General features: G+C 39.7%; 1 protein-coding gene across 5 annotated transcripts in view; it reads right to left on the bottom strand.

Moving 5' to 3' along the window:
- Positions 1-26,303, bottom strand: part of LOC137999837 (uncharacterized) — a 171,159-nt gene that overhangs the window by 69,241 nt on the left and 75,615 nt on the right. For all 5 annotated transcript variants that reach the window (XM_068845793.1, XM_068845785.1, XM_068845777.1 and 2 more), the window contains 8 exons: positions 10,725-11,054; positions 9,729-9,932; positions 6,289-6,507; positions 5,557-5,763; positions 4,579-4,824; positions 3,277-3,483; positions 2,517-2,741; positions 1,627-1,836 (listed from right to left, as the gene is read on the bottom strand). In XM_068845793.1, coding sequence (XP_068701894.1) covers positions 1,627-1,836; positions 2,517-2,741; positions 3,277-3,483; positions 4,579-4,824; positions 5,557-5,763; positions 6,289-6,507; positions 9,729-9,932; positions 10,725-11,054 — 1,848 coding nt within the window. The remainder of the gene's footprint in view (positions 1-1,626; positions 1,837-2,516; positions 2,742-3,276; positions 3,484-4,578; positions 4,825-5,556; positions 5,764-6,288; positions 6,508-9,728; positions 9,933-10,724; positions 11,055-26,303) is intronic.

Below are 26,303 nucleotides of genomic sequence, written 5' to 3'. Positions count from 1 at the left end.
TATCAACGGAGTTGATAATGTAAATTGGCCACCGTACAGAGATTCTAAAAGCTGACGTTTCGAGCGTTAGCCCTTCGTCAGAGCGAATCGAGGGATTATGGGTTACGTGTAGTTTTTATAGTAGAGTAGGAGCTACGCTATTGGTGGTAACATGGCAACGTGAAAAATAGGAATATATTAGTTAAATGAAAAGCGTTCGTTAATACCAAAATGATCCCGAGACTGGTAGAATCTTTTCGCAACCTCCACTTATTTCATTCAAACGCGACAAAAACGTAGGCAACTTTTTAGTTAGAAGCGCGCTCAAAACGAACGAGCAACCCGGCACTTTCAAATGCGCGCGCTCACGATGCAAAACTTGTCTTTTCATTGTTAACACTAGCAGGGTATCGGGACCTAAGCGATCTGTTAAGATCACCGATCGTTTCACATGTACCTCCGCAAATGTCATTTATTGCATAACCTGCACGTTATGCAATAAATTATACATTGGTGAGACAGGTAGACGACTAGGTGACCGATTCCGCGAACACCTTCGCGATGTTGAGAAGAATGACAAGGATGCATCCAAGCCAGTCGCTCGCCATTTTAATCTGCCTAACCACTCCAAAAAACACATGGCTGTCTGCGGCCTTTCCCTACATCTAGGTACGACGGAAAGCCGCAAGAATCTGGAACAAAAATTCATCTTTCAAATCGGCACCCTTAATCCTCACGGTATTAACGAACGCTTTTCATTTAACTAATATATTCCTATTTTTCACGTTGCCATGTTACCACCAATAGCGTAGCTCCTACTCTACTATAAAAACTACACGTAACCCATAATCCCTCGATTCGCTCTGACGAAGGGCTAACGCTCGAAACGTCAGCTTTTAGAATCTCTGTACGGTGGCCAATTTACATTATCAACTCCGTTGATAAAACCAAATTTTTGTAATCACCAGTTAGCCTCGGTGGGAAGGTGTAACATATACTTCCGGTTACATGATTTATTGGCGCTTCGTTGCAGTTGGGAGCGGCCATGAAAGAAATGTGATTGGAGAAAGAGAACCGTGTGTACCGAACATAGCTACCGATCCTACAAAATAGACGGCAAAGAAGGTATCTACAGGAGAAACAGAGTCCATCTACGTCAAACGACAATTTGCGAATCAACAGAGAGAACCCAACCACCTTCTGTAGAGAATACGCAAGTCCCGCCAGCGCATACTGAAGAGCAGACTCAGTACCAAGATACCAAAGCAGAGACCACTCAAGCAGACATACAGACAAGGCCTCTGCTAAACAGTGCAGAACATCAGCACTTTCAAAATATACCGGACATAACAAAGCACGAGAGAAAATTATCAGACAGCTTTTTTTCTTTTACTTTTTTTGTATAGGTGAACTTTGTCATGCAATCCGGGTCAAAAGACTTCGGGACACTTATCGTTATATGAGCAACGCGTGTTCTTCTTTCGCTGCCTTTTTCGTGCCCTTCCCCCAGACCATGTTGAAACATGCGCGCGATCGATGAACGGATCTTGATTTAGGAGACCGGGAAAAATCAAAATTGTAATGGGGGAGGGGGGAAAGCGGGAATTATCCCAACAGGATTATATACAATGAATCTATCACGCTTACCACAAGTATCTTTGCTGGCCAAAGTGATATTTTTCTGTTGAGTACATGATGCCACTTTCATTTGGCACTCGCTATCGTAAACGTTTCCATCTGAGCCACAAACTGGTGCAAAAATTTCTGGACAAACTTTAGGACAGACGCATTTGGCCCTGCGATGTGACTCTGTACATACTGAGTAATATGAACACTTTTTCACGCTGCAAGGATCAGCTGCAAAAAAAAAAAAAACAGTTCATTTCATTGTTTTGGCATTCGTTACAGTGTAGGTTATGCGTCTCCCTCTCTCTGTATTTTTTCCGCGCTCGTGTGCTGGAATTATGTAATGATGGGATGACCCTACTACCTGCTGAACAGGTTTATACGTTTCATTTTTACAAACGCACTTACTGGCTCAGATTGCTTGCCTTAACAACAATCCAAAACACTCTGTTAACAGTAATCACATTTATTCATAACCTTTAAATATGAATGTTGTGTATTACGAAAAAAACAATCGTGTTCTTTTCAGTTTCAAGGAAGATATGACGATACTAAAGGAGTTGGAAAACGCCAAACGCTAAATCTTTCATCGAAACTGGATGAACGTTTTCTTAAACATGACTGCAAACTAAAAATAAAGTATTTTTTTTAGTAATTCAGGCTATTCAATAAATAAGAAAAAAGTACATGACTTTCTTTCGTGTTCATGCAATTACGATGGTATACTATATCTCGACTATTCCTAACTGGGTGCCACTGCATGTACGACTCACTATGCATGTTTCTCGGTACATTTGTTGAGATGAGTGAATGAAATGGAAAGGAAAGTAAATTAAAGCACGGGTAGAAGGACTTGAACACAACGCACGCACTTTTTTGCAAGTCCTGTTACCTTCCCGGCCTGAACTTACCGCAACGCCCTGATCTTACAACCCTGAGGCTCTGACCACTCTCGCATTCTGCAACCTCCATGACACACTTGTTGGGGTACGTCTTATTATCAGAGGCACACACTGGTGATAATTCCCTTGTGCAGGCCAAATTACAGATACATTGGGCGGTGCCATTCTGAACTTCACATCTTTGACGCTTGCGGCTACAAAAGCCCACTTCACATGGTTCAGCTAGCTTGGAACCTAAAAAAGTGGCATCGTCAACATTTGATGTGCTTCAGGACAAAAAAAGAAATGTTTTTTTAAGGACTTTCGTCGAAAGTTAAGACGTCGAAAAAATATATCACAATGTCACACGGCACAGTGAACAAAGCATCCGGCCAAAGGGAACTCATCCCCTTGTTGCTTTTTGCAGTGGTGATGAGTGATTCAACATTGAAGCAAATCAACGGTTTAGTACCTAAGTGTGACCTATACCACTATCTGTCCAGAGATTGACACCGACTAAGCTGTGCCAATGTTTTCTCTGTTACTCATGGTAATCATGCACATTTTTAGAACTATTTAACACACGAAACTCCACTGTATCTGGTCTCCTAACATCTAAATTTAATGTTCCACGAGGTCTCACTTCCCTTTTGGAAACTATTTTCTTTTAATATTGCCAGTTGTATATTTGCTCCCTTTGATGCTGTAAAGGGTACTAAGACATCTGTTGGAGGTCAGATAAACTAGCCAAAGCTTAATTTAAACAACAAACATCTTTCAGTGAACTCACATCTTCCATGGTACAACTTAGTAATGGCGCCTCCGCTCTCACAGCTGGAAATTCGCAGGGAGCCTGGGTTTGGGTATGACACTCCATCCGAGCCACAAACTGGAGAATATTCCAGGGTAATCGTATTAGGGCAGACACAAGTTGCTGTCGTGTTTGTGGCCTTACATCTTGCAAAGGGATGACTGCACTTGATGTTGGCACATAGATCTTCAAATAAATTCAAAAGTTAACAATGCCATAATCAGGTTCAACCATGAAAGCATACACGCTTTTATACGTACAGTCATATCGACAAACTGTCTGTAACGATTGCCTCCGGCATTGGCGCCATAAAGCGAATTAAACCTTTTGTTTCTCCAGAAATACTACATTACATCTACAATGCCTTGATACAGCTCCATTTCGATTACTGTAGTATTGTCTGGCGGAATTACGGCAAAACACTTACAATACAATTACAAAAACTGCAGAATTGTGCAGCTCGCATTTTGACTTCCTCCTCCTATGATCCTGACGCTAGGTACTTGTTACAACAACTTGATTGGAAATATTGGATTACCCAGCGTCAAATTCAAGTCAGAGCTTTAATGGTGTTCAAAGCTGTTAATGATCTAGCTCCTGACTAAGCTGTTAATGATCTAGCTCCTGACTACTTATCCACTAAATTTAATGAGCGCAGTACGCCAGGCTATGTCTTAAGGGACTACAAACAAATTGTCCCTTTACCAGCTTTAGCTACGGAGGTGCAACTCTCCGGAACAATCTAGCTGCCCTGCAATTTTAGGCAAGTAAAATCTCTGAATCGTTTTAAGCAATTGTTAAACCTTCATTTTAGATAATTAAGTTAGGTACACGGCATTCATGGAAAACAGGTCCAGTTTATTGTAATTTTATGAGAAGTGTTTTTACTGGTGACACTTTTTCGATACGTATATTTATTCTATTTAAATATTCTTAGGTAGTTGTATTTTATGTTGTACCATTAAACCTGATGAATTCTTACCGTGTTAAAATAAAGAATTGATTTGATTTTATGCTAAAAGCGGGACTAGCAGCCATTTCTTTAGCATAATACCTACAAGCATGGAGCCCATCGTCTCCACATTGAACATGTTACCAAAAATAACTGATACGAGCTCTGATTCGACAAGTATACCATATGATGTTTTCAATTTCACATAAACTACTTTTTTGAAGGGTGGAAGTGGGTAGGGGACGAGGGGTTTGAAGGGTAGAAGTGGGGGGCGGGGAGGGGTGGGGGAAGTTGGCTTTGTTGAATTTAAGAGACTTCCGAGTACTTACTGTCATCGGGTCTCTCGTTGCACTTCCCTTCATAGTCTTCCAATACAAGCATGTTTACTTCACACGAAAGGAGTTTCATCATGCACCTGTTGGAATACGTTTTGCCATTAGTTCCACACACCGGTCTATAGTCACGAGTACAAGCAATCTTTTCACACTCGCACACAGGTTTCCCTTCATCTGTCAGCTTGCATTGTTGTGAGGGATGACTACAGGTCACATTACTGCATGGATTAACTTGCTCCTCTGAAAGTTGAAACAACAAAATGTCAAATACGGTTTTCACTCATAGAGCGCTTCCTAACAAGTATAATTTCAACATTACATTTTTTTTCGTCGAGTGGCAACTCCCACGACTTTCTTAACATCTTCCGTCAGGTTTTAAATTATTCTTAAGTATAACAAACTCCGGTTGTTGCCTCTGTTCAGTAACAAGTACTACGAGAGAAAATACGAAGGGGCGCTTGTACAAACAATTTTTTGTAAGTACTTCCTTAAACGCTTTTTATATTCCCTATTTGATGCGACTTAAGGACGGTGCCTACTACTGTTATTTCGCATACGTTCTGCGCATCTCGAGATACCCGGATTTCCTATCGGTGATGGTTACTAATACAGGGATATTTTTGCGCGGTTTAAAACTATCCGGAGAAAGTAGATCTTAGTAAGTACTCTTGGTATCCAAAAAAAAAATTGGGGGTAACCATGCATTTTTGAGAGATAATTAAGCTTCAATTTGAGAAAGAACGCCATACATTGCTTTGTATTTTGAAGCTTTTTACAAATATTATTCATGAATTATCTTTGAAAAATGCGTAGTTACCCCCAATTTTCTTTTTGGATTTCAATAACACTTGTTAAGATCTTCATTTCCTGCATAATCACACACCGGGGCAAAAATATCTTTAATTAGTAGACACCGTTCTTAAAAGTGATGGTTAGAAGAGAGCCCAAAGAGAGCTGTGATCTGTTTCATACCACAATTTTTTGGCAATGCAGGTCTGATCCACTGCTGCTTTTGACAGGACGCATTCATCAAGTGGCAGAGGTTATCATAAACTACTGCATCTGAGCCACATACAGGTTTCTTTGCATTGTTACAACTTGGACAGACGCAAGTCGCACTGCCATTAATGACGTCGCATTCACCATAAAAGCCACATTTCACGAAAGCACACAAATCCACTAAAAAATACAAAGTCATGTACCTTTTAAAATCCAGTTATTCTGCTTGCAGTAAGAAAAGTGAATTGGAACCTGTTAGGAATTTACTGCTACTTCGTGACCTTTTTCGTTCAGGTCACGTGACTTATATTTTTTTAAAATTGTGTTCGATAATGGCCTCTTGGAGTACTTTGTAGCAGAAAGGTTTGGGGAGTCCACTTTTGTTTCATTGGCAATTATGATAGGGATCACACGTTACTGTACTGTATCTATAGCGAGTAAGCAAAGAATTCCGAGGACCCCTTAATAAGCGGTCATTCAAGAAAAATTAATTCCGATCTCAAAGAAACCTAAATAATGTTGATCTCCTCTCATTGCATATGTCATTTCGATCACTTGTCCCTCGGCGGTTTTCGGTAAAGAGTCGTTCTACGTCGAGGTTATTAAGTATAGAAAGACAGCGATTCTAAAGTTTGTCGATAACAGCTGACGAACCTGTCCAGCCGTTACAATAGCACTGACAAAACAGGGTGACGTTACTCTCACCTTGGTCACATTCACCCGTGTAATCCACAGTGATGTTTCTCTTTTGCAAGCATGCCATACTTTTCATTGAACACTCATTCTCGTAGGTATTGCCATCTGTTCCACATACAGGTTCATAAACAGCGAAGCAACCAACTCTGCATTTGCATTCAACCGATCTACGATCTTTACTTACGACACATTCTCCATAGTATGGGCAGTGGGTGGAGGCGCATGGATCTGCGATGAACAGTCATTTCTTTAGTGTCCTTTCAGTTGTAATCATTACATTAAAAAACGCAAAATCTGATTAAGATTTTCCAAAAGGCATAAATGTTTCAGGTAAAATCCGGTCGCAGGTTGAATCCGTTTTTTCCTAGGTTAAATTCTGGATCCCCATTTTATCTTGGTTGAACATATATTCAAGCGAATTGGTGAAACTTTTTTGGAGCCTAAATTATGTCTAAAGAAAAAAAAAAGGGTCAGCTTAGTATTAGTTTTGGTTATTATACATGGATATCAATTATGACTTGTTATACAAAAGTAAATAATGAAACTGTGTTGGTTTGAGTATATATTCGTCTTAGTAGTGTGGTGGTGAGGATGGACTATAGACCTGGAGGGTCCGAATTCGAGTTGCGCCGGTAAGTGTATAGTGCAGTTCTTTGTTCCCTTACTATGTTGTAATATTGAGGCTGAATAGATAAGGGTATGAATACAAGAACCAAGTGAAGCTATAATCCTCGCAGTCATGAACACAATTTTTGCAATTGCGTAGAGAAGCCTGAAAAACGGGATTTGAACCCGTGACCTCGGGTTGAAGTCATGAATTTTTCAGGCTTCTCTACGCAATTGCAAAAATTGCGTTCATAACTGCGAGGATCATAGCCTCACTTGATTTCATATCCGCAGTTCATGTACGATCCATTTCATATATCATTTCATCGTTAATACAAGAACCGGGGGATTGATAGCTGATTTAAACTATGTAGAGTGCATATTCAGCCTACGTAAAATGAGGATCACCAATTTAACCTGGGCAAGAACGGATTCAACCTGAGACTTGATTTGACCTACAACATGGACACCATAGCGTTGATGCTATTTAAGAAGTAGACTAATCAAAAGATGGCACGCCGAGTTTATTGCTTCGTGCAAAGAAGATGAGAACATGGTGTCAAAATCCACCAGCATACCACGTCTGATTTCACTGAGACCAAAGAGGCTGCCTCGCTTGTTTGTTGTACCAGGAAGAGTAACAGTAACAGTATTAATTTACAAATGATCCGCACACTAAACTAGACAATTAAAGCAATTGTCTCTTAAAGACACCTGAAAAGTTCAGGTGGCGTTAATGGGATTCGAACCCATGACCTTTGCGATGCCGGTGCAATGCTTTAGTAACTGAACTGTGAAGCTACACAGTTGGGAGCAGGTCAATTTGTTGGACTCATTTGTTCCCGTGAAAGGACTCAATGAATGAAAAATATGCATATATTTGAAGTGCAGGTTGTAGAAGAAATGTAGAAGTGATCCTCACTTTTAACTAGACACACAACCGTATGGCTTCATAGCTCAGTTGGTAGAGCATTGCAAAAGCACGGAAAAGGTCATGGGTTCGAATCCCGTTGAAGCCGCCTGAATTTTTCAGATGTCTACAAAGAGACGATTTAAATTGTCTAAAGGATCACTTCTACATTTCGTCTATAACGCACGCTTCAAAATAATATATACATTTCTTTCATTCAGTAACAGCATTGTTTTCATTTGTACCGTGCGTATTCAACATACTTTTTCAAATGCGCATGACAATATACAATATCGACAGAAACAACTAAGGTTACCGATCTATTGCTTACTGCAACAGTTCAATGACAGTAATAATCAATCAGCAAAACTGCTCGAGAATAAAACCTAACAAATGAAGGCTTTTTTTAAAAATTAATGCATTAAGACGTTACTTAGATCTCAAAAAAATGTTGGGAGTGCTTTTTCCGTTCATCGCACTGATTTTGCAAATACCTCCAACCTCAGTCACTTTTAGGTTGAAGAGTCGATTCATAGATTCGTAGCATTTAGGCCATCAATGATTAAAAGAAAGCAAGTTTCATAGTTTGGGGAAAGTGGTAACGAACGCTCTTTCTCCTAATCAAGCTAGGTTCTTCATGGCCGGAGGTGACAGAGTAAGTTAATTATTGGAACAACAATTTACGGTGGATATATGGCCTTGACAGTAACTAGATATTAAGTTATTTTGATGCAACACCTCGAATTGCCTTGAAAAAGGTGACAAGTCAGGGCCGTAGCCAGTCTGAAGCAAACCGAGGCACTTGCCTCAGTCATTTTTTCGTGAAATTTGAAAATAAAGCGTGATTCCGGTGTTGTCTTTAATATGTTCTCATCATAAACACTGAAAATACTTCCTAAGATAATTTAAACACGGACATTGCCTCAGTCATATCTTTTTTCTGGTTACGGCCCTGCAAGTGACAAAACATAACTGTGACAAGTAGTTATAATGGTAAGTATAATCGATCGTATATTTAAAAGCTGGCTAATGGTGACCTATAAGTGATGGAGTGACACGACAGAACCTAGGCGTACACTGAACTACTCCGATAGGAGTGTTCTCCGCTCTCTTATAGGTTTAGATAACTGGGAAGACAAAACAAAAGTCTGTAACAGTTCCTCGGTGTAAAAACCTGGGAAACTCACGAATGACATAACAAAAAGGGAACAATAGAGAAACGACGTAGAGCAAGAAAGAGACTCCAATACAAGATAACGAAGCAAAGGAAAATTTCACGAGGTTTTACACCAAGGATTTTCTGCCCTAATGGATACAAATGCATTTGTGCCGAATGTTACGAAGATGGTAATGTGACGCCTTGGATGCCTTAGTGTTGTAGAAACTCATAAAAAAAATTTCAATCGAATGATTGATAGGTGATAACATAAATTATCAATGGGGAAGCCACCTATGTAAACTTCTTGGAAGAAGAAGTCTTCTTTTTCACTACCTAAAATTGAATCGGGTAGGCAAACCAGTCTGAATTTTTTTGAGGTAAGAAAGATTCAAGTTTTTCGCGACCCAAAAAGTAAAGAAAACGGCAAATCGTCTCATTTCATGATTCATGAACGAATTGCCGTTTTCTTTACTTTTTGGGTCGCGAAAAACTTGAATCTGTCTTACCTCAAAACATTTTAGACTGGTGAGCCAATCTGATTCAATACGAGGTAGTGAAAAAAAAAGACTTCCTCAACTGACTATGCTAAACGGTACAAATATTAAACGCTGGAATTTGGTATTGAGAATCCTATCCAAGATTGATGAGAAAGATAGGAAGATATCCCGGTTCTTCAAGTTAGGGACTGACTACCTGGCGGATTTCAACCAGAGCTAAAACTTGTACAAACTCGGTCATTTATGGCAAAATCTGAGAAGAGCAATAACAATTTACCAGGTAGAGTGCAGTTAGGTCTTCTTCTTTTAATCCGAGTTCCAAGCAATTCTACACCATACATATCCACACACCAACAATAAGACGTGGACGGATGGCATTGCACCTCGAAAAATCTACCATCTTTCCTGCACCCTGGAGTAAAACGTCCCAACAGAGGGAAGAGGAATGATTCTTCATATCTACCCTGACAGGTGGTCAGACCTGATGGAAAAAATCTTGCTTCAGTTTCAAAAAACGTATTTAATTAGGCTTAAGTTATTGATTTGATTATCCTGTTTTGTTGGTGCGATTCTACAACTACATTTTACATCGTAAGTAAGCTGAATGGATAGTTTGCCCTCGGATCATCCTATTTTAACACACACTTTAGAAACATGGTTAGCTCATGCTAGTACCTTGGGTCCTTTTATCGAATGTGGGTACAATATAAGGTATTGTCACACTTGCCCATCAAGAAAGCCACATGTCAATCAATAGACCTTTTCACGGTTTCTTTTCACGCCATATTGGATAGGGGGCAAACACGGCTTAAATTACGACAACAACAACAACAACAACAACAACCATTGAACTATTATAAATCCTTTAAGGTCTGACGGTTGTGGATAGCGAGAATACCTCTATTGAGCTTATTTTTGTTAGGTATGACGATCACAATCTAGCTGTAACGACCGAAAACGAAATTTGTAAATTTCATATAACTCTTTGAAAATTCACGCGAAATTTGAAGCTACAAGAGGAGATTTTTAACATCCAATTTTCAGACGTTGCGTCTTGTGCAATGATCTAATTTTCCAAGTGAATGATATTAACAAAATGACTAAAAATAATTGAATTTTTTGGAAATCTTCTGCTTTGTACCGGAGTTATAAAGGTTTGAATTCGAACAAAATTCACTACATTCATGCATGCCCCTCCCCCCTTCCCCCTCAATCAATATGGCGTCATAAACCGTGAAAAGGACTATTATCAAGAAGTTAAAATGTCACAAACCAGGTATGACACATTCTTTTTGGCAGCCATTGAAACAGCATAGCTCACTTCCCTTGCAGTCAACATCCCGCCGACACATGTCTCCACGACGGTCACACAACCCTTCCTGGCCCAGCCATGGCTTAGGGCAACGTCCAGGCCTGGTCCTTGCTCTTTGATGTGCTTCTGTGGTGTTAACACACATTCGTTGGCAACCACTGAAGCAACACTTCTCAGTTTCACCACAGTGATAGTCCATTCCACATTGGTCTCCCATTTTGTCACAGAAGCCTGTTTTTCCTTTCCAAGGTTCGGGACAAGTTCCTTCTTTTCCATCCCCATTCTCGAGTGCTAAAAGAAAGATTTCACAGTGTTATTTTTTGCATTATATTTTTATTAATTACTGGGTTGCCGTATGGCAATCCCAGTCTAAAAGTGGATGGCATTTGTTCGGTGTTATTATTTTTTTTTTCTTCCGTGTCGGTAAAAGTCTTGCCTGTCACTCCCCTGGTAAGTGATATCTTTGTGCATAGAGCCTTCTGCGCGTATTTTCTTAGGATCGAGAGGGTAGTGGAACTGCGTAGAATAGTAGTAGAATCATTAGCTTAGCCTGCAATGGCGTCAAAAGTCATGTAACGCGAATGGCTTTTTAGTGGATCCTTAAACAAAATATACCCTTATGGAGCTCAATAATGGCAAGTCAGTTGGATAAACTAGGCAGGCGGTGAAAACCAACACCTGGAATCTCAAAAGCGACGAGTAATGGATTTCGACAACAATCTGTCGCCCGTCGAGCAGAAATCAAAGTGAGCTGCATTTCTAAAATAATATTTACCAAGTGTGCTGTTATGTAGAACACTGAAACCAAATGGAAAATTCTCTGGTAACTTATGGGTTCAACAAAGACAAAGAACGAATCGAACACTTTAAGTGCTAGACTGCGAGCAGTCCTCCTTTTTTCCTCAGATCACGCGAGCAACAAAGCGCCGACAAAATTATGCAAATTAACGTGTTTCTCTCGGGTTGCGGCTTCCTCGTTCGCTCGATCAATCGCGCGCTACGCGACGAGCTACGCTCTACAGAAGTTAGGAAAAGAAAGAGACTGTTCGCAGTCTACTTAAGTGGTGGATCTGTAATCAACTCTGCACAGTCTTCAGGTTAAAAAAAATTGGAAATGTGACAGCCAAGAATTATTTAAAAGAAAGCCTGTCGTCTATTTTGTGCCTCATTATTCAAGGAAAAGGTTCTTCATGGAAACGGTTTGATCCTGAAATTTTAGTTTGTTGTAATATTGCGCATACTTGACACGATTGAGTTTTTCCTCTTCACGCACGTAATGAAATAGGATATGGTCGTCCAAATGTTTCAATATTCGCTAAATTCTATTCGCTGTCGCTAAACCGCATTCGCTGTCGCAAAAACTCATTTGCTGTCGCTAAAACTCAATAGCTATGACTAAAACTTATTCGCTGTTGCAAATGTTCCTTCGTTAGCACTGAATTAACTTAATTTGCATTTGCTAAAATGAAAACATAATATTTGCTGACATTTAACAGTATTCGTCACTACTACATCAACTTCGCTGTTGTAAAATACTGTTAGAAACCTCCAAGGCCGACCCTCACACAATTCGTTTCCAGGCCGTCCGGGTATTACGGCCTGTTCAAAGATGACTACCCGAAGGTTCTTAACTTCTGTCTTGCTGTTCGTACGTGTTTTGTCATTGTCTGCAAGCAGTGAAGCGGTTAATTTTTAGCGACAGCGAATGAAATTTAGCGACAGCGAATGAAATTTAGCGCTAGCGAATGCAAATTTAGCGATAGCGAATGAAATTTAGCGACAGCGAATGAGTCTTAGCGACAGCGAATGAGTTTTAGCGACAGCGAATAGAATTTAGCGAATATTGAAACATTTGGACGACCATAATAGGAAGGGGTTTTTGCCTCTAATAGCAAATATGTTGTTTGTTTCAAAAAATTGTTCGCTGGAAAAGGTGACCTTTATGAATTCATCATGTTTTATAGTATGCGAGCTTAACTGGACAGTTTTTATGGCAATAGTAAAGCATTTTCGTGTCAAAATGAGGTTAGCGTTTTTCTGTTGTGCTAACTTAATTAAATATATATATACATTCTGCCTCGTGAGTTTGTTATTCTCGTTAACCAGCAGTGGAAAGTCATTGCAAAGCGAATGGCGTTTTAGTTTGTTTCAATAAAATGTTTCGCTGGAAAAGGATTCTGTGATATTTTCTGCCTTTGTGAATTATAATATCATGTTGTGTATTGAATTTTCGAGCTTAAGGTTGAAACGTAATACCGGAGGATATTTTTAGTATTGCTGTGTAAGCAGGAAAGGTTTCATGAAAATAAACAGGTCTGTTGGAAGCGTGCTTGAGTTTCAACAAAATGAGTTTCAAAATCAGCAAAAAATTGTGACGCCGGTGAATAATAAAGTAGCTGCTATTTCCAAAATGATGGAATTACCTTGGTGATAAATAACCTCGTCTTGGAGAGTAAATTTTTGACTTTGCAGAAACAATGGTGGGCGATTGTGATTTTTGTTTTGCATTCGCTCATTTATTGTCAAACTTTATAACACTTGACAGAAAACGAACTTACTAAAACCCGGTATCTTGCCATCACTTGACACAGATGCTTCACTGTTTCGCAAGTAAACATGTCGCGGTAACTTAATCACGGCGCCCGCTGAATTACGGCGATGTCACTTTCGATTTGCGATTTATTTGTGCAGCTAAAACGTACAATAACAAAATTGAACGTAGCAAAAATCCCCCAAAATGTTTGTCGCTGATCGTAACTGTTTATATTCTATATTCACGGTTCACAATTAATGTTGTTTTCATGTTGTAAATATGTTATTCTCGAGCGACCGTCCTGGAAACTTCCTTCTGCTCTTTCTAAAAACTGTGTATCAATATTTATTTCATTTGGCATTAATATTTGTTTTTGCATAAACCAAGCTAAAAAAATCTGCACCTTGCTGAATTTTCATTTGTTAACGTTAATAGTATTTTCGGTTCAATGCTTCTGTTTTACGAAGGGGTATATGTCAGATGCTCAGAGGGCACGCTAAAACTTTTGGTGAAAAGAAGTTTATCAGTATGTCAGCCCAGAAGCCAATGTTTCTCAATTCCCATTTATTTTCTTCAATCTTTCTGGGTTCAGTACTTTGCTAGTTACCACATGTCTTCTCAGACTATTTACTCAAGGCTTCTACCATGGCACTTATGACTACAATGATAGACAATACCAAAACAATATCGTGCACATATTACGCAAGGACAGATCTGTTTCGTCGTACGAACGTGTGAGAACCAGTGAGCCAAAGGGCCTCTGCTGGTATGACTTCTCGGTGATCCCTTACACGGTCTTAATGACCCCCCAACTTGAAAAAATTGTCTGGAACAGTGCACGTACCACAGGCAACCCAGTGTACCCTCACGGAGGGTCTAGTTTTTTTACAAGAAACAAAACGCAAATTACAAATACACACAACAGCACGCTACTTGGATTACGGGAGCTTTTGCACATTGCAACGTCAATTCACTTTACAATCAAAAGAAAGAAAAAAGAAGAAAAAGCCCACAGTCACCCACACAAACAAGTGTTAATGACAGATAGTGTTCTCTTATGTCCCACAGAGTTCTTTGAAACGGACTTCTGGTTTAGAGTTCCAGGAATTTGGTATGAGGCGCCAAATATGTTTGTTTTTGGCTGCTACCATATTTTTAGCAGAAAATCACTATATTCAAGCCAAAAATCAGGTAAGTAAACCAATATAACATATTTTTAAACCAACGACAAAAAAAATGCACAAAACATCCACACACACGTAAGGACTACAAATGTCTATGGTTATGAGAAATATTTTTTACAGCCACTGGAATTCTTTTTCTATTGTAAACGGAGTTACGTTTGTGACAGAAGTGTGTGATAGGGAACAAATAAACAGTTGACAGATTATGCACAAGGTCAGGACGGGTATTTTCGGGATCCGGGACTCGAAAAAACACAAAAAATGTCGACGAGAATCGAGAAAAGTTGGGCACAGAAGGCAGGTTTTTTTTTCCCGTTTGTTGGGAAGTCGTGACATCGTACGTCCAAGCGGTAAATGTGAATCAACCAGGTGGGCGTTCAGTGGTGCTTCCTTTCAAGCCAAACTGTAGAGTGTTCCTCCAACGCACCCAGCAAAAATGAGCCAAAGGTCGCTCAACCGTAAGGGGCAATTGATTGACAGTTGATGTAAACTTTGTATCACTGAAGGACAGCGTGCGTGCGTACAGGGCGAAATATAAAGCTGTCATAGAGCGCTCTGACGTCATACGGAGGTATAAGAAGTCATTTCCTTTGTCGAAATGGTCAAAATATTAGTCGAAGGACCAATCTACATCATTATTAGCTTTTGCAGAAATTAGCCTCTTTAATTCATTGTTTTTGGAAACGAAAACAGGATTGCGGCAGTTGGGATTCTTAACAATTGTTGTTGTTGTTGTTGTTGTTGTTGTTATTCTGTTCTGTTCTGTCATTTATGTGATTGTATTTCATTGGCCCTTGAAAGAGCCCCTACGGGGAGTGATCAATTAAGTATATATCGTATAATGGTGGACTGTGTGAGCTCATATCACATTCGATTGCGCGTGGCAAAGCGGCGGCAAACATGTTGTTCGATAGCGATATAAAACAGCAAAATTGCTGAGTTGGAAATGTTCTAAGATCTTACTTTGAACAGTACACCACCTAACTGAGTTTAGAGAAGGGACGCCTCAAGTTTTGTCGCCTTTTTGCGTCAGTTTTCCCTGTAACGCGATAGATACTGAGATGTCACTAAATAACGGGAAAGGAGTTTTCATCATTCACGTTTCATCGAAAAGCCACCTTATTCAAGTTATCAGATCATGTCGTTATATATGTCAACCGAGGAGATGGACCACTAAGTGCAAAAGGTTATGGGACAAAACGTTTCTGGCCGTCGTGCTTGAGGTTCGTGAAGAGAGAATGCCATTTTTGTTTGCTATTATATTTGCTGCGAGCCAAGGAAAGCAACACAAGAATTTTTTTGCCCGCCTAGCGAAAGAAATAAGAATGAAAAGGAAAAAGTTTTGCAATTTTGGCCATAAGGCAGACCTCAACTAGCGCAGGAATTTTGATGATGTCACTGTAAATCCCCTTTGTTGCGGTATAGGAGTTGGGGTTAGTCAGTGCTCTGCAGTAGCCGCATATTATGGACTTCACCATGCAAGCGAAGCAAGAGCCTAAGCATCTACTTGCCAGCTCTCACTTGTGGACACTGATCGATGACAGCTCTGATTACACAAATATGGTCATCCAATCGCCATCCAATGTATACCAACCATTCCGCGGCTCTCAGAGCCTGTTCGAGCTTAAGGTATTTTCATACCTTATGACGAGAAAGTAAATGGTAAAAAGAACTTTTCGGAGTTTTCCTTTTTTTTTTTTTTTTTTTTTTTTTTAATTAAACTCCAAGTTAGAGTTTTGGCAGTACCGGAATCTTTATATACCAGGCAGCTGCTTAATAACAAAATGCCTTGGTATTCCGCAGTTAGTCTACTCGATGTCAACTTTGGATGCCCCTGTGGGTTCTCTATTTCATCTATCAATATTTCCATTTTCCAGTTCCTCTGGAAAAAAGAAAGGACAAAATAAAGGGCCAAACAATGTACCTCAATTATGATAAGGGGGGATTACGTGTTCCGCATACTGAAATACTGATTAAGACTAGCGTGGATTTAATGGTCTTCTTCAAAGGAAGAAAATTGAAATGAAACCTGAAAGGTAGAACCAAATCATTTCTTTCACAGATATGGTGGAGTAAGTTTTCTGTTAAGATGTAATTACGATTTCAGTTTTCCTGAGCAGATTGATATGCCACAATTTTATGAATTAATGCTTCAATTTTTCTCAGAATTAAAATCCGCTCACGAAATTGACCTTGGGTAAGATTTAATCTTATTCAATACTAGGGAAATCCTTGTTGATGTTGAGACAAAACGTGGTTCCAGAAGGGTGTTTTACAAATAAAGGACCTCCGAATTACGGAATTAAGGACAACTTCTTGCGATATTTGCAGGTGATTTCGGCCATACCTAGGCACCTTGTGGAAAAAGCAAAACAAGACTATTCAGGAACATTTTGTTTTTATACCAGATGACTTTTCTTTTCAACTTTCATCTACGCTCAACGTTACCCTTCTGAAAATGAAGAGTAAAGACTATTACTGGTCCTTCATGGAAAGTAGATCCAGCACTTAGGGACCTCAAAAATGGTGCATGACTTGATATTGAATAATCAGGAATCAAATGTTTCTATAAATTTTAAACTAGAAGTTTTTAATAGGAAGTTAAGTGCTGCCAGAAAAGTCGAGAAGAGAAGAGGGGAAAGGCGTAAGAAGCGGGGACCCCAGCGCCCCATTTACCATCTACACAAGATTTAACTGGCGGGTGTAGCTTGTGGATAAATGCTACATTGGTTCCCAGGTGCCTATGTTTGTACTTGGAGTTGGTGCAAGAAAATACCACCTCAAACCCAAGGTCTTCTTATTAATTAAAATTTTCGTTTTTGTGTTGGACTATGTTAAGTGCTGTACAATTATTGATTGAATAAAAGAGTTTGCTCAAATTTCTGCAGTTGTGTTTCCGAGATTCCAAACCCTGCTATAAAAATGTGGTCACTGATTTCCTACAGGTCAACTTCAGCCCCCACCCTTCATGTGGACTGATTTAAATGGCACAGTTTGTTGTAGTTACCTTTGTGTCACGTGTTTAGGTTTATGACAATCAGTAATTGAGCATAGGCGTGGGGTTTATTGAATTAGTACTGGTACGTGCTTTAAGGATGAAAAACTGAGGGAAAAAAGTAAATTCTATGGTATTGAAAAAAGCACAGCACGTATCTACTGTCCAGAATCTGATTCAATAAGCCATACCTTCATTTACTGTAGCTGGTCGAGATAATTTTTTTTTCTGCAGTAATTAAATGGTTCAACACAGGGAATGACACCTCGTTTTCACTGAACACAATTAAGCTGCTCTTTGGGAAATTGCCCAATGAAGCTACGGTTATAGCTGGCGGTGATGAAAAAATCAAAGTGTTAAAAAAGTTAAATTTCTGTCTTATGTATGCAAAATATTATATATACGCTCAGAAATTAAGTAAACAATATATAGATTTGCGATAATTTACGAGGAAACTAGAGTATAATTATGTTCTTGAACACAGGTTATCTTCAATCTCTTAAGTTTCAAATAGCATTGGTCAAAAATGCTTCCTGTTTCTTTTTCTTTAAGTTTCAGCAAAGTATTTGCCGGATCCTTCTATCCTAATGACGTTAAAAAAAAACATTTGCGGCTCTTGGCTAAAAATTGAGGGGGGTTCTTCGTGAAAGAACGAGTCCAAATCGATCGTATGGTCTGCCGATGCCGTGCTTCTTTATTCGTTACCAGTCCTCAAACGATGACAATAGAAAAAGCGGGTTCAGTGGTCATTTTTTGTGGAGCGGAGCGGAGCACCATGGGTAAGAAATTTTGGGAAATCTATCGATGCGAGAAATTTTGGTCATGACGTCAGCGTACGCACGCCCGCCTGCCCCAACAGACTTTCGGAGTGGAGGTGGAGAGGGAGACGGCCTTTGGGGACGCGGGTGTTCCTGCAGGTTTCCTGGGCGGGAAATCGCATAGCCAGCATTGCATTTGGCAAGCCGCGTTTTTCTGGCGGGAAATCACATTTACTGTCCATTGACTGTCGTCGGTTTTTATGGTCAATCAAAGCCAGTTTAGCTAAACGATTTGCCATCGAGATGAACGACACTCACGCTCAATGCGTGAGACGTGAGAGCTCCGGTGCTCTGGCTAACCACACGGAAAATAAGGCTCACTTGAAAATCTGTTCAATTATTCCAATGCCTTCTGCTTCTTTTGAAGTAAGTTAATTGGTTTTTGTCGCATTTTATGGTGTTTGAAATTCTTTCAAAATGAACACTTAACACTCTGTAAGCTTATTGTGTCCAATATGGTGATTGAATTTTTAAGGAGAAAGCAAGGACCTTAAATTAGTTGGCATCTCAAGCGTAATAAATTTACTATAAACGAAAGGGATTTTACCAAGATCGATTGTATCAAAACAGGAAGCTTTATTTTATTCAGAAGCCTCCTATGAATAGGTGCCAACGAGACTGCAATAAAATTATTGTTTGTCCTACATGTACACTCTGTTGTTGGTTTCCACGTTATCCTGCCTTGCCCACAGACGTAAGTAACTTTATTTCAACTCGGGTTGATGAGGCTGATTAGGCCCCTAGCAAATACATGCTAATATGCCGAGAAAAGTGAAATAAATAAATAAATAATTGTATATGTATATATATACATGATCAATTAATAACTAACATTCTAACTATATCAATAAATAAACAATCCTAACTCTTAAAATTATTACAATAAATCGTAGAAATCTGTACATTACAGATGTAGTTCTCTCACAGCCTTCTTAAATTCCTTAAGAATTTTCGTTGAACGTAATTTATCCGGTAAAGAATTCCACACTTTGGCACCAATAAAAGTTGTAGATTTTAGGCCGAAGTTTGTAGTTTTCTTACGTGGGACAACTGTAGCTTGTTGGTACCTCTCAAGCACTTCACATTATTACGTACGACGAACAAGTCACTTACGTATCCTGGTAACATACCGTTAACAGCTTTAAAAATTAATATAGCAATGTCCTGTAGGCGACGATTGGACAAAGTTAAGCTGTAGTCATCATCACCATGAAGGGGCACCCGTTTGTTGTAGACACACCTTAGAGCTCTCACTTTAAGCCTTTCCAGCTTTTGCTTATCAGACTCATTACAATTATTCCAGATCGCAGAACAGTAAGTAAAATAAGACATTACATACGAGTTGTAAAGGCACATCTTCAAAGAGATTGAAAGAGTGTTCTTTAGCCTGCTCAAAACGTCTGACTGATTTCCAACTTTCTTTGTAATCTTGCCAATGTGTTTGCTAAAATTTAGCGAGTTATCGATAGTTACAACTAAAAGTTCTAAATGGTCTACGATAGGAACCTGTACATCACTAATGCTAAAGGAAAGATCGCCAGGATAGTTTTTTGGAAGAATAATACATTTACATTTCTCGGGATTGAGCGCAAGCTTATTATCGTCAAACCAACGATTACAGACTTTACCACCTCAGGATCGCGATCACTAAAATAAATTTGATTATCATCAGCATAGTTGGACAAATTAGCACGATTAATAAAATAGAACAGATCATTAAGAAAAATATTAAAAAGAAGGGGCCCCAAACACCGATCCCTGAGGTACACCCTTAGAAAAAACAACAACATCAGATGTTACATCTTCTACCCTGACACGCTGGGACCTATCTCTAAGGTAACTGTGTAGAAGGGGCAGGCTGACTGGAGGAACACCATAGGCAGCAAGCTTAGCGAGGAGGAGGTCGTGCGGTATCATATCAAAGGCTTTACTCAGATCCATAGAAACTGCGCCAACAACAAACTTATTGTTAAGTGCATTCCTCCAATCCTCAATCAAACGTAGAAGTACCGCCTCACAGCTGTAGCCCCGTCTATACGCAGACAGAAACAGTGATAGGATAGAACTAAAATAATCAGAAAGTTGGCGTGCAAGACACTTCTCAAAAACTTTATCCAGAGTAACTAGAATCGACACTGGCCGATAGTTAGGGCAGATTTCGGCCAGCTTCCAAGCAGCCGGCACAGAGCCAGAGTCAATAATCTTGTTGATAAGAACAGATAGCGGATAAGCAAGAGCATCAGCACCATCCCGCAATGTTCTTGGCGGTATCTTATCATAACCAGTAGCTTTTTTTGGATCGAGTGACTTAAGTATATCTTCGACTTCAGGTGGACATACAGAGCGAAACTGGAAAGCTTCTTCCGCAGAGCAGTGGGTCTGCATAGCAAAGATACTTGGATGACTGGTAAAACGGAAATTATCATCGTGATGCCCATCGCTATCATTGTCCTTCAAGAAGAATGAAAAGTGCGCGCTAAAAATTTGTGCTACTTCCAGTTTGTTAACAACAAGACTATCACCCTCTTTAAGATGAATGGAATCCCGGCTGATGTTTTTCTTTGAGTGCATGAAAGGCTTGACCGTTTGCCAAAATTTCTTGGGGTTGCCTTTGGCATTTGCGGCAGTGGTGCGAAAATAGTTAGATACAGCCTTACGCCTCCCTCAATGAAGATGCAACGTTTCGTTGAGTCTTGTATCTGTCCCAATCTAGCGGGCACTTAGATTTGTTGTAAAGGCGCTTTAATTTGTTCCGTTTCCTAATTGCCTCGAGTAGCTCAGGTGTCATAAATGGTACGTGTTCTCGTTTTGCTGTTTTACGTTTAATTGGCGCATGGTCATCGAGTAAACTTGATAACAGGTAACTCCAAGCCCAATAGATGTCGTCAATGTCCTCGAATATGTATGCGATATCAAACGGGATCAAATGCAAATCATTGCGAAATCGCTCGGGATCGTAATTCTTGAAAGTGCGTTTTTCAACGGTTATAGGGCAAGTCCTAGGGCAGTGTGACCTGCTAACAGCGTAGACCAAGTGATGGTCACTTAAGCCCAAATCTAACGTGCCAGACGTTAAAAAAGATCGAGGCCTGTTTGTCAGGATTACGTCGATGAGAGTACTAGATGTTGCAGTCACTCTCGTGGGCTCCCTGATCAGGTTGGTCAATATATATTCAATCATTAAGTCCATTAAAGCTCTTCCCTCCATGGACCCCTTGTCCGGATGTAAGATATCGCAATTTAGATCACCAAGAATCACTAAGTTCTCAAAACGCTGAGAGGTATTAAGCAGCATAGAGTTAACCTCCGGTTCTCACAGATGTTTGATTACATTTGGTGGCTTGTACGTGCACAGAAGCAGAGTCCTCTTCGATGACTTTTTAGGCTGCACCAGCAGTGCGATAGATTCGATATGATCGAGATGATTAATTCTTTGAGTGATCAAACCTCTTCTGATGTAAACTAGAAGACCTCCTCCAAATCGATTACGATCGTTACGGAACATCTTGAACCCTTTGATATAGAACTGTGAATTGGGGATTGCTTCATCTATTTTTGTCTCAGCTAGTACAAAAACATCAAAAGCACCCTCGAGTATCAGTGACTTCACTTCAAAAAATTTAAAGCCGGTCACACAGTTCACATTTAGGTATGCGATTTTCATGTTGTTATTATGACGACGTAAAATCGTAGTGAGCTCAAGGAACTGATTTGCGTGCTTCTTCTTTTCCTGAACAAGGAAGTCGTACGCATGGAGGCAGTCACTACTTAAATTATCGGTCTCCTGGGGCTGTGGTGACGAATTGCTTTTGAAGTAATTTACATTTGATTCCAGAAGTGATTGATTTAAATAATTTTCTTCCTCGGTAACAAATCCATCTATCTCTTCAAAAGATGAATCCCTCAATGGCGGTAAAGAATATGGGGCAAATCCAATCGATTGTTGGGCGATCCAGAAGGTACTTGAAAGCCGAACCTGACATACTGAGGCATGTTGCGTGAATCCAAAAGCCACATTCGGAACACAGAACCGCGTTTTGGTACTTCCTAACACTTTTCCCGCATTCTTTGCAAGGAAACTTTGTTGGCCCCGGATTGAAATGAATATCTCCACGGAGCACCAGTCGCTGGATGTTAAACCAGCTACGTCCATCTGTAGAATGTAGCGCTCTACACGACAAAAATGACTTTCCTCTGCGGCATGATCTTCCTGGGCCTTGTTTACATATCGGACGAAGCACAGATCTTTTGCAGTAAAAGCACTCTTTGGCCATCTCTTGACGATTCCTACCGTCAAGCACGCTTTGAGATAAATAACCAAACGTTCCAAGAACGTACACGATACATAGAGTCAGAAAATATTGACAAGGGCGGCAGCTCTTCGAAACGTGACCGACCGCCATTACGCTCTTGACCATGAACGTTGTAAGGTAGATTGTGCATTATGTTTGATTTCTTTAAATAATTTGGGAATTTTGGTGTACAATGTTTATTGACTTTAGTGACTGAGAAAAATAAACCTAAAAATTTAATAATGCGTTGTTATTGTTCAATCTCCTTTTGCTGATTTTGCTGAAAGTGGAAAGGATTAGGAGTGCTAAGGGCCTGTTCTGGGACGACTGAAGAAGACTGCAAATGAAATTTAAGGCTCTGCAAGTGTCTCAAAGGGCATGAAGCACAAAGCAAAATTATATGCTCTTCAAGAAAGCCAAGTGCCTACCAAAGATAAAATAATGTCCCCAATTCAACTTCGCAGACTTGGTATGAGTGCTCTTGAGAGTATTGATATTAACAACCCTGTTCTCAGCTTTGCAATAAGCGCACGCAGTCACTAAAACAAGGAATGACCTACAATGACCTACAATAAGCTAAAATGACCTACAATGGCCTACGACAATGACCAACACTGAGCTACAATGACCTTCAGTGATCTAAAATGACCTACAATGACCTAGAATGAGCTAGAAAGGCCTTCTTAAATAACTTGCAATCAAAGAGAAAGACAAAAGAGGATCAGGGTGAAGAGTTGATGAGCGGAAAACATCCATTGTGCGTTGTCACGCAACGCTTTTAGTCCATTGCACGACAGCCTAAATGACGACAGCAATAGGCCTTTTGCAACTAACGATCACATGGTACAAAATCTGCCATGCTGGAGGGCACGCTCATTATTATTCCCCCACTGGGACATTAAAACAAAGAGACCTGAACCAGTCAAGCTTGACTTGCCTTTGTTTTAATATCCCAGTGGGGATATAATAATGAGCTTGCCCTCCAGCATGGCAGATTTTGTACCATGTGATCGTTAGTTGTAAAAGGCCTATTACGCATGTGGCCTTGAAGGCAGAAATAAACTGCGAAAAGACCCTTGGATAGTTTTCCTTTGCTTTAAAGCTAAATTGAAAATGTACAAATATCAAGGTTTTGCTCGGCAACGATAAGATAGAGCAGGAAAAAATGAATAGAACTTAATAAATAAGTTACTCTACCCACAATGTTTTCTTTGGTTCAGAGTGCACAATGAAAATTTTCAAATCAAATGAAGCTATGATCCTTGCAGTTATGAACGGAATTTTTGCAATTGCGTAAAGAAGCCCTAAACAATTCAGGACTTCAATGGGGTTTGAACCCGTGAGCTCGCGATACCGGTGCGACGCTCTAACCAACTGAGCCATGAAGCCACTGACGTTGGATCATATATGAACTGCGAGGATCATAGCTTGATTTCATATCCGCAGTTCATATATGATCTCACTCGTATATCATTTCATCGTTGAAAATTTTCAACTTGCACAGCAACGAGGTTTTAATTGGTTCAAAGCTCAGAGTGGAATACTTTTAACCTTTGTATTGCAAACATGCTGCAGTGCCCTCAGAGCTGCAAATTATTTTCTATTTTAGCTCATTACACGTCATTAGCTAATTTTAGCTCAAAATGTACCTCACTGTAGATCATTTTAGGTCACTGTAGCTGATTGTAGGTGCTGTAGGTCATTATAGCTCTTTGTAGGTCATTGTAGCTCTTTGTAGGTCATTGGATGTCATTCCTCGTTTTAGTAACTACGAATAAGCGCGTGCACAGGCGACACATGTGGAGGGAAACTTAGTGCGATTAAGGTGGCCATTTTTGTAAAGTGGAAGGGGCACATGCATGTACATGCAGAAGTGGACTGTTGGATTAAATCTATCCTCATGTGAAATAAGCATACACGTGTAAGAACATGTCGTGCAGGCAATAGTGTAATAAGAACATGCTTGTGCTCAAACATTTACGTGTTTCTCAGGCTTGTGCTTATTACACACCTAAAAACTGGGCCTTTGCTTACAACATTTAACCTACCGGTACTCTTTATTAGAGATAATCAAGTCAAGTAGCCATTTGCTGGAGACCGAATTAATGACGTGATAAGGCAAAGGCTTGTTAATCAATCATTTATGCTCATAATCGATCATAATCATGTAGTCCAAAAGATTTTAAAATACATGTTTGCACTTTATTGAATGGTGGCTATGGTTATGTGGAAAAAAAAGAGAAAAAATTATAATTACACTAAAGACGACCTTACTGGAGCCCTGCATCGAGTCTTGGCATTGACATTAGTTTATCTCTTTAAATTGTAGAAAGAAAGAACTGTGGAGCTCCGCTTTTAGGTTTGGCTAAATATATATATTAGTCATAAAGATATTTGTCACAGCCATATATATTTGTTGCCGTGATATGTATGCAAATTTTCTTGAACTATTTCTCTTTTGTAGTATACAAACATTTCATTGGTATACTGACTTAGCTCTAATTTATGCCATAATTACGAAACTTATACAATCTTGTCCTATTTAGTCCCTCATACTAGGGTACCTGGCCAAAAAAAACAACTTTAGGTCGACTGCCTCTCTTCACTATAACAAAATAGAAGATCGAAGGAAGCATCTAGCAGGAAAATAAATGCAACGCCTTGGCAGTTTGCGGCGCCAGTTCAAATTTTGCAATAATGAAGACAACCGCCACATTTCACTGGTTCGTGTTGCACAATTTCTTACGTAAGCAAACTTTTTCACAAAAGTGGAGATGACGAACAAGTAACGTTGCCCCTGTTGTATAAACCATCAAGTCTGATCAGATTAACGATAGAGTGAGTAGTTGGCCTTATGAACAGCAACAAGTCACTGCCCTAATGAACCTTTATAGTTTGGGTATTTTAGTTTCCCATTTGAGACCCCTTGCAGAAAAGTCATCATAACGGGAACTTCCCCTTAAGACTCAACACGCGCAGCCCCAAAGATCTAATACATAGATTTAGCCAAGCCCAAAAGCGGAGCTCCCCAGAAAGCAATATATTGTATATGGATATAATTATGTTTCTGCATAAAGTACAAAATTAATCGTCATTAGTGTATACAGTTTACAGTGATCAAACACCTCTGAGCCGATAGCAGTAAACAAAAAAGCCTTCCAACAATTTTAATCAACAACTAAAACTGAAATGACATGCACAGCAATCTCTATCACGACATTTTTCGTTTGACTGATTATCTTTACACCCTCTCTCTCTTCAGTTTAGAACAACAGCTAATCTTCCTAATTAGAAAGTGAATCTTCAGAGTCGTAAATTCGCTTAATACTCAACTGCAATTTCACAGTCAAACAAAGCAGCTCACGACTGGACATCCATTTCACTAAAACTATAAATGTGATTATTGAAATTTGCCAGAATCTCTGTCAACACGGAATTGCGAACGTTTTCAGGCCTTCTTCGTTTTTTAGCGAGTTTTACAAAATATGCGAGGAAGTGAGGCCAGGAAAACATCACCTGAAAGCTAACCGTTGTAATGTGATTTGTCTCTCGCTCCATTTCTCTCAGCTTTACGGTGCATATATGTTCTTCATTGAAATTTTCTCTTCTCCTTCCTCGGCTTCTCTGGAGGCTTTCTTCACTTAAGTTTCTCAAATTTCATCGCTTCTTCTCTCATGCTCTTTCGCCTTTTTTCGACTTTCCTCCTCTTTATCCCGTT

The sequence above is a fragment of the Montipora foliosa genome, chromosome 1, assembly GCF_036669935.1.
Source record: "Montipora foliosa isolate CH-2021 chromosome 1, ASM3666993v2, whole genome shotgun sequence".
Lineage (NCBI taxonomy): Eukaryota > Metazoa > Cnidaria > Anthozoa > Scleractinia > Acroporidae > Montipora > Montipora foliosa.
Note: the sequence above shows the minus strand (reverse complement) of the source record. Positions and strands in the feature narration are given on the sequence as shown.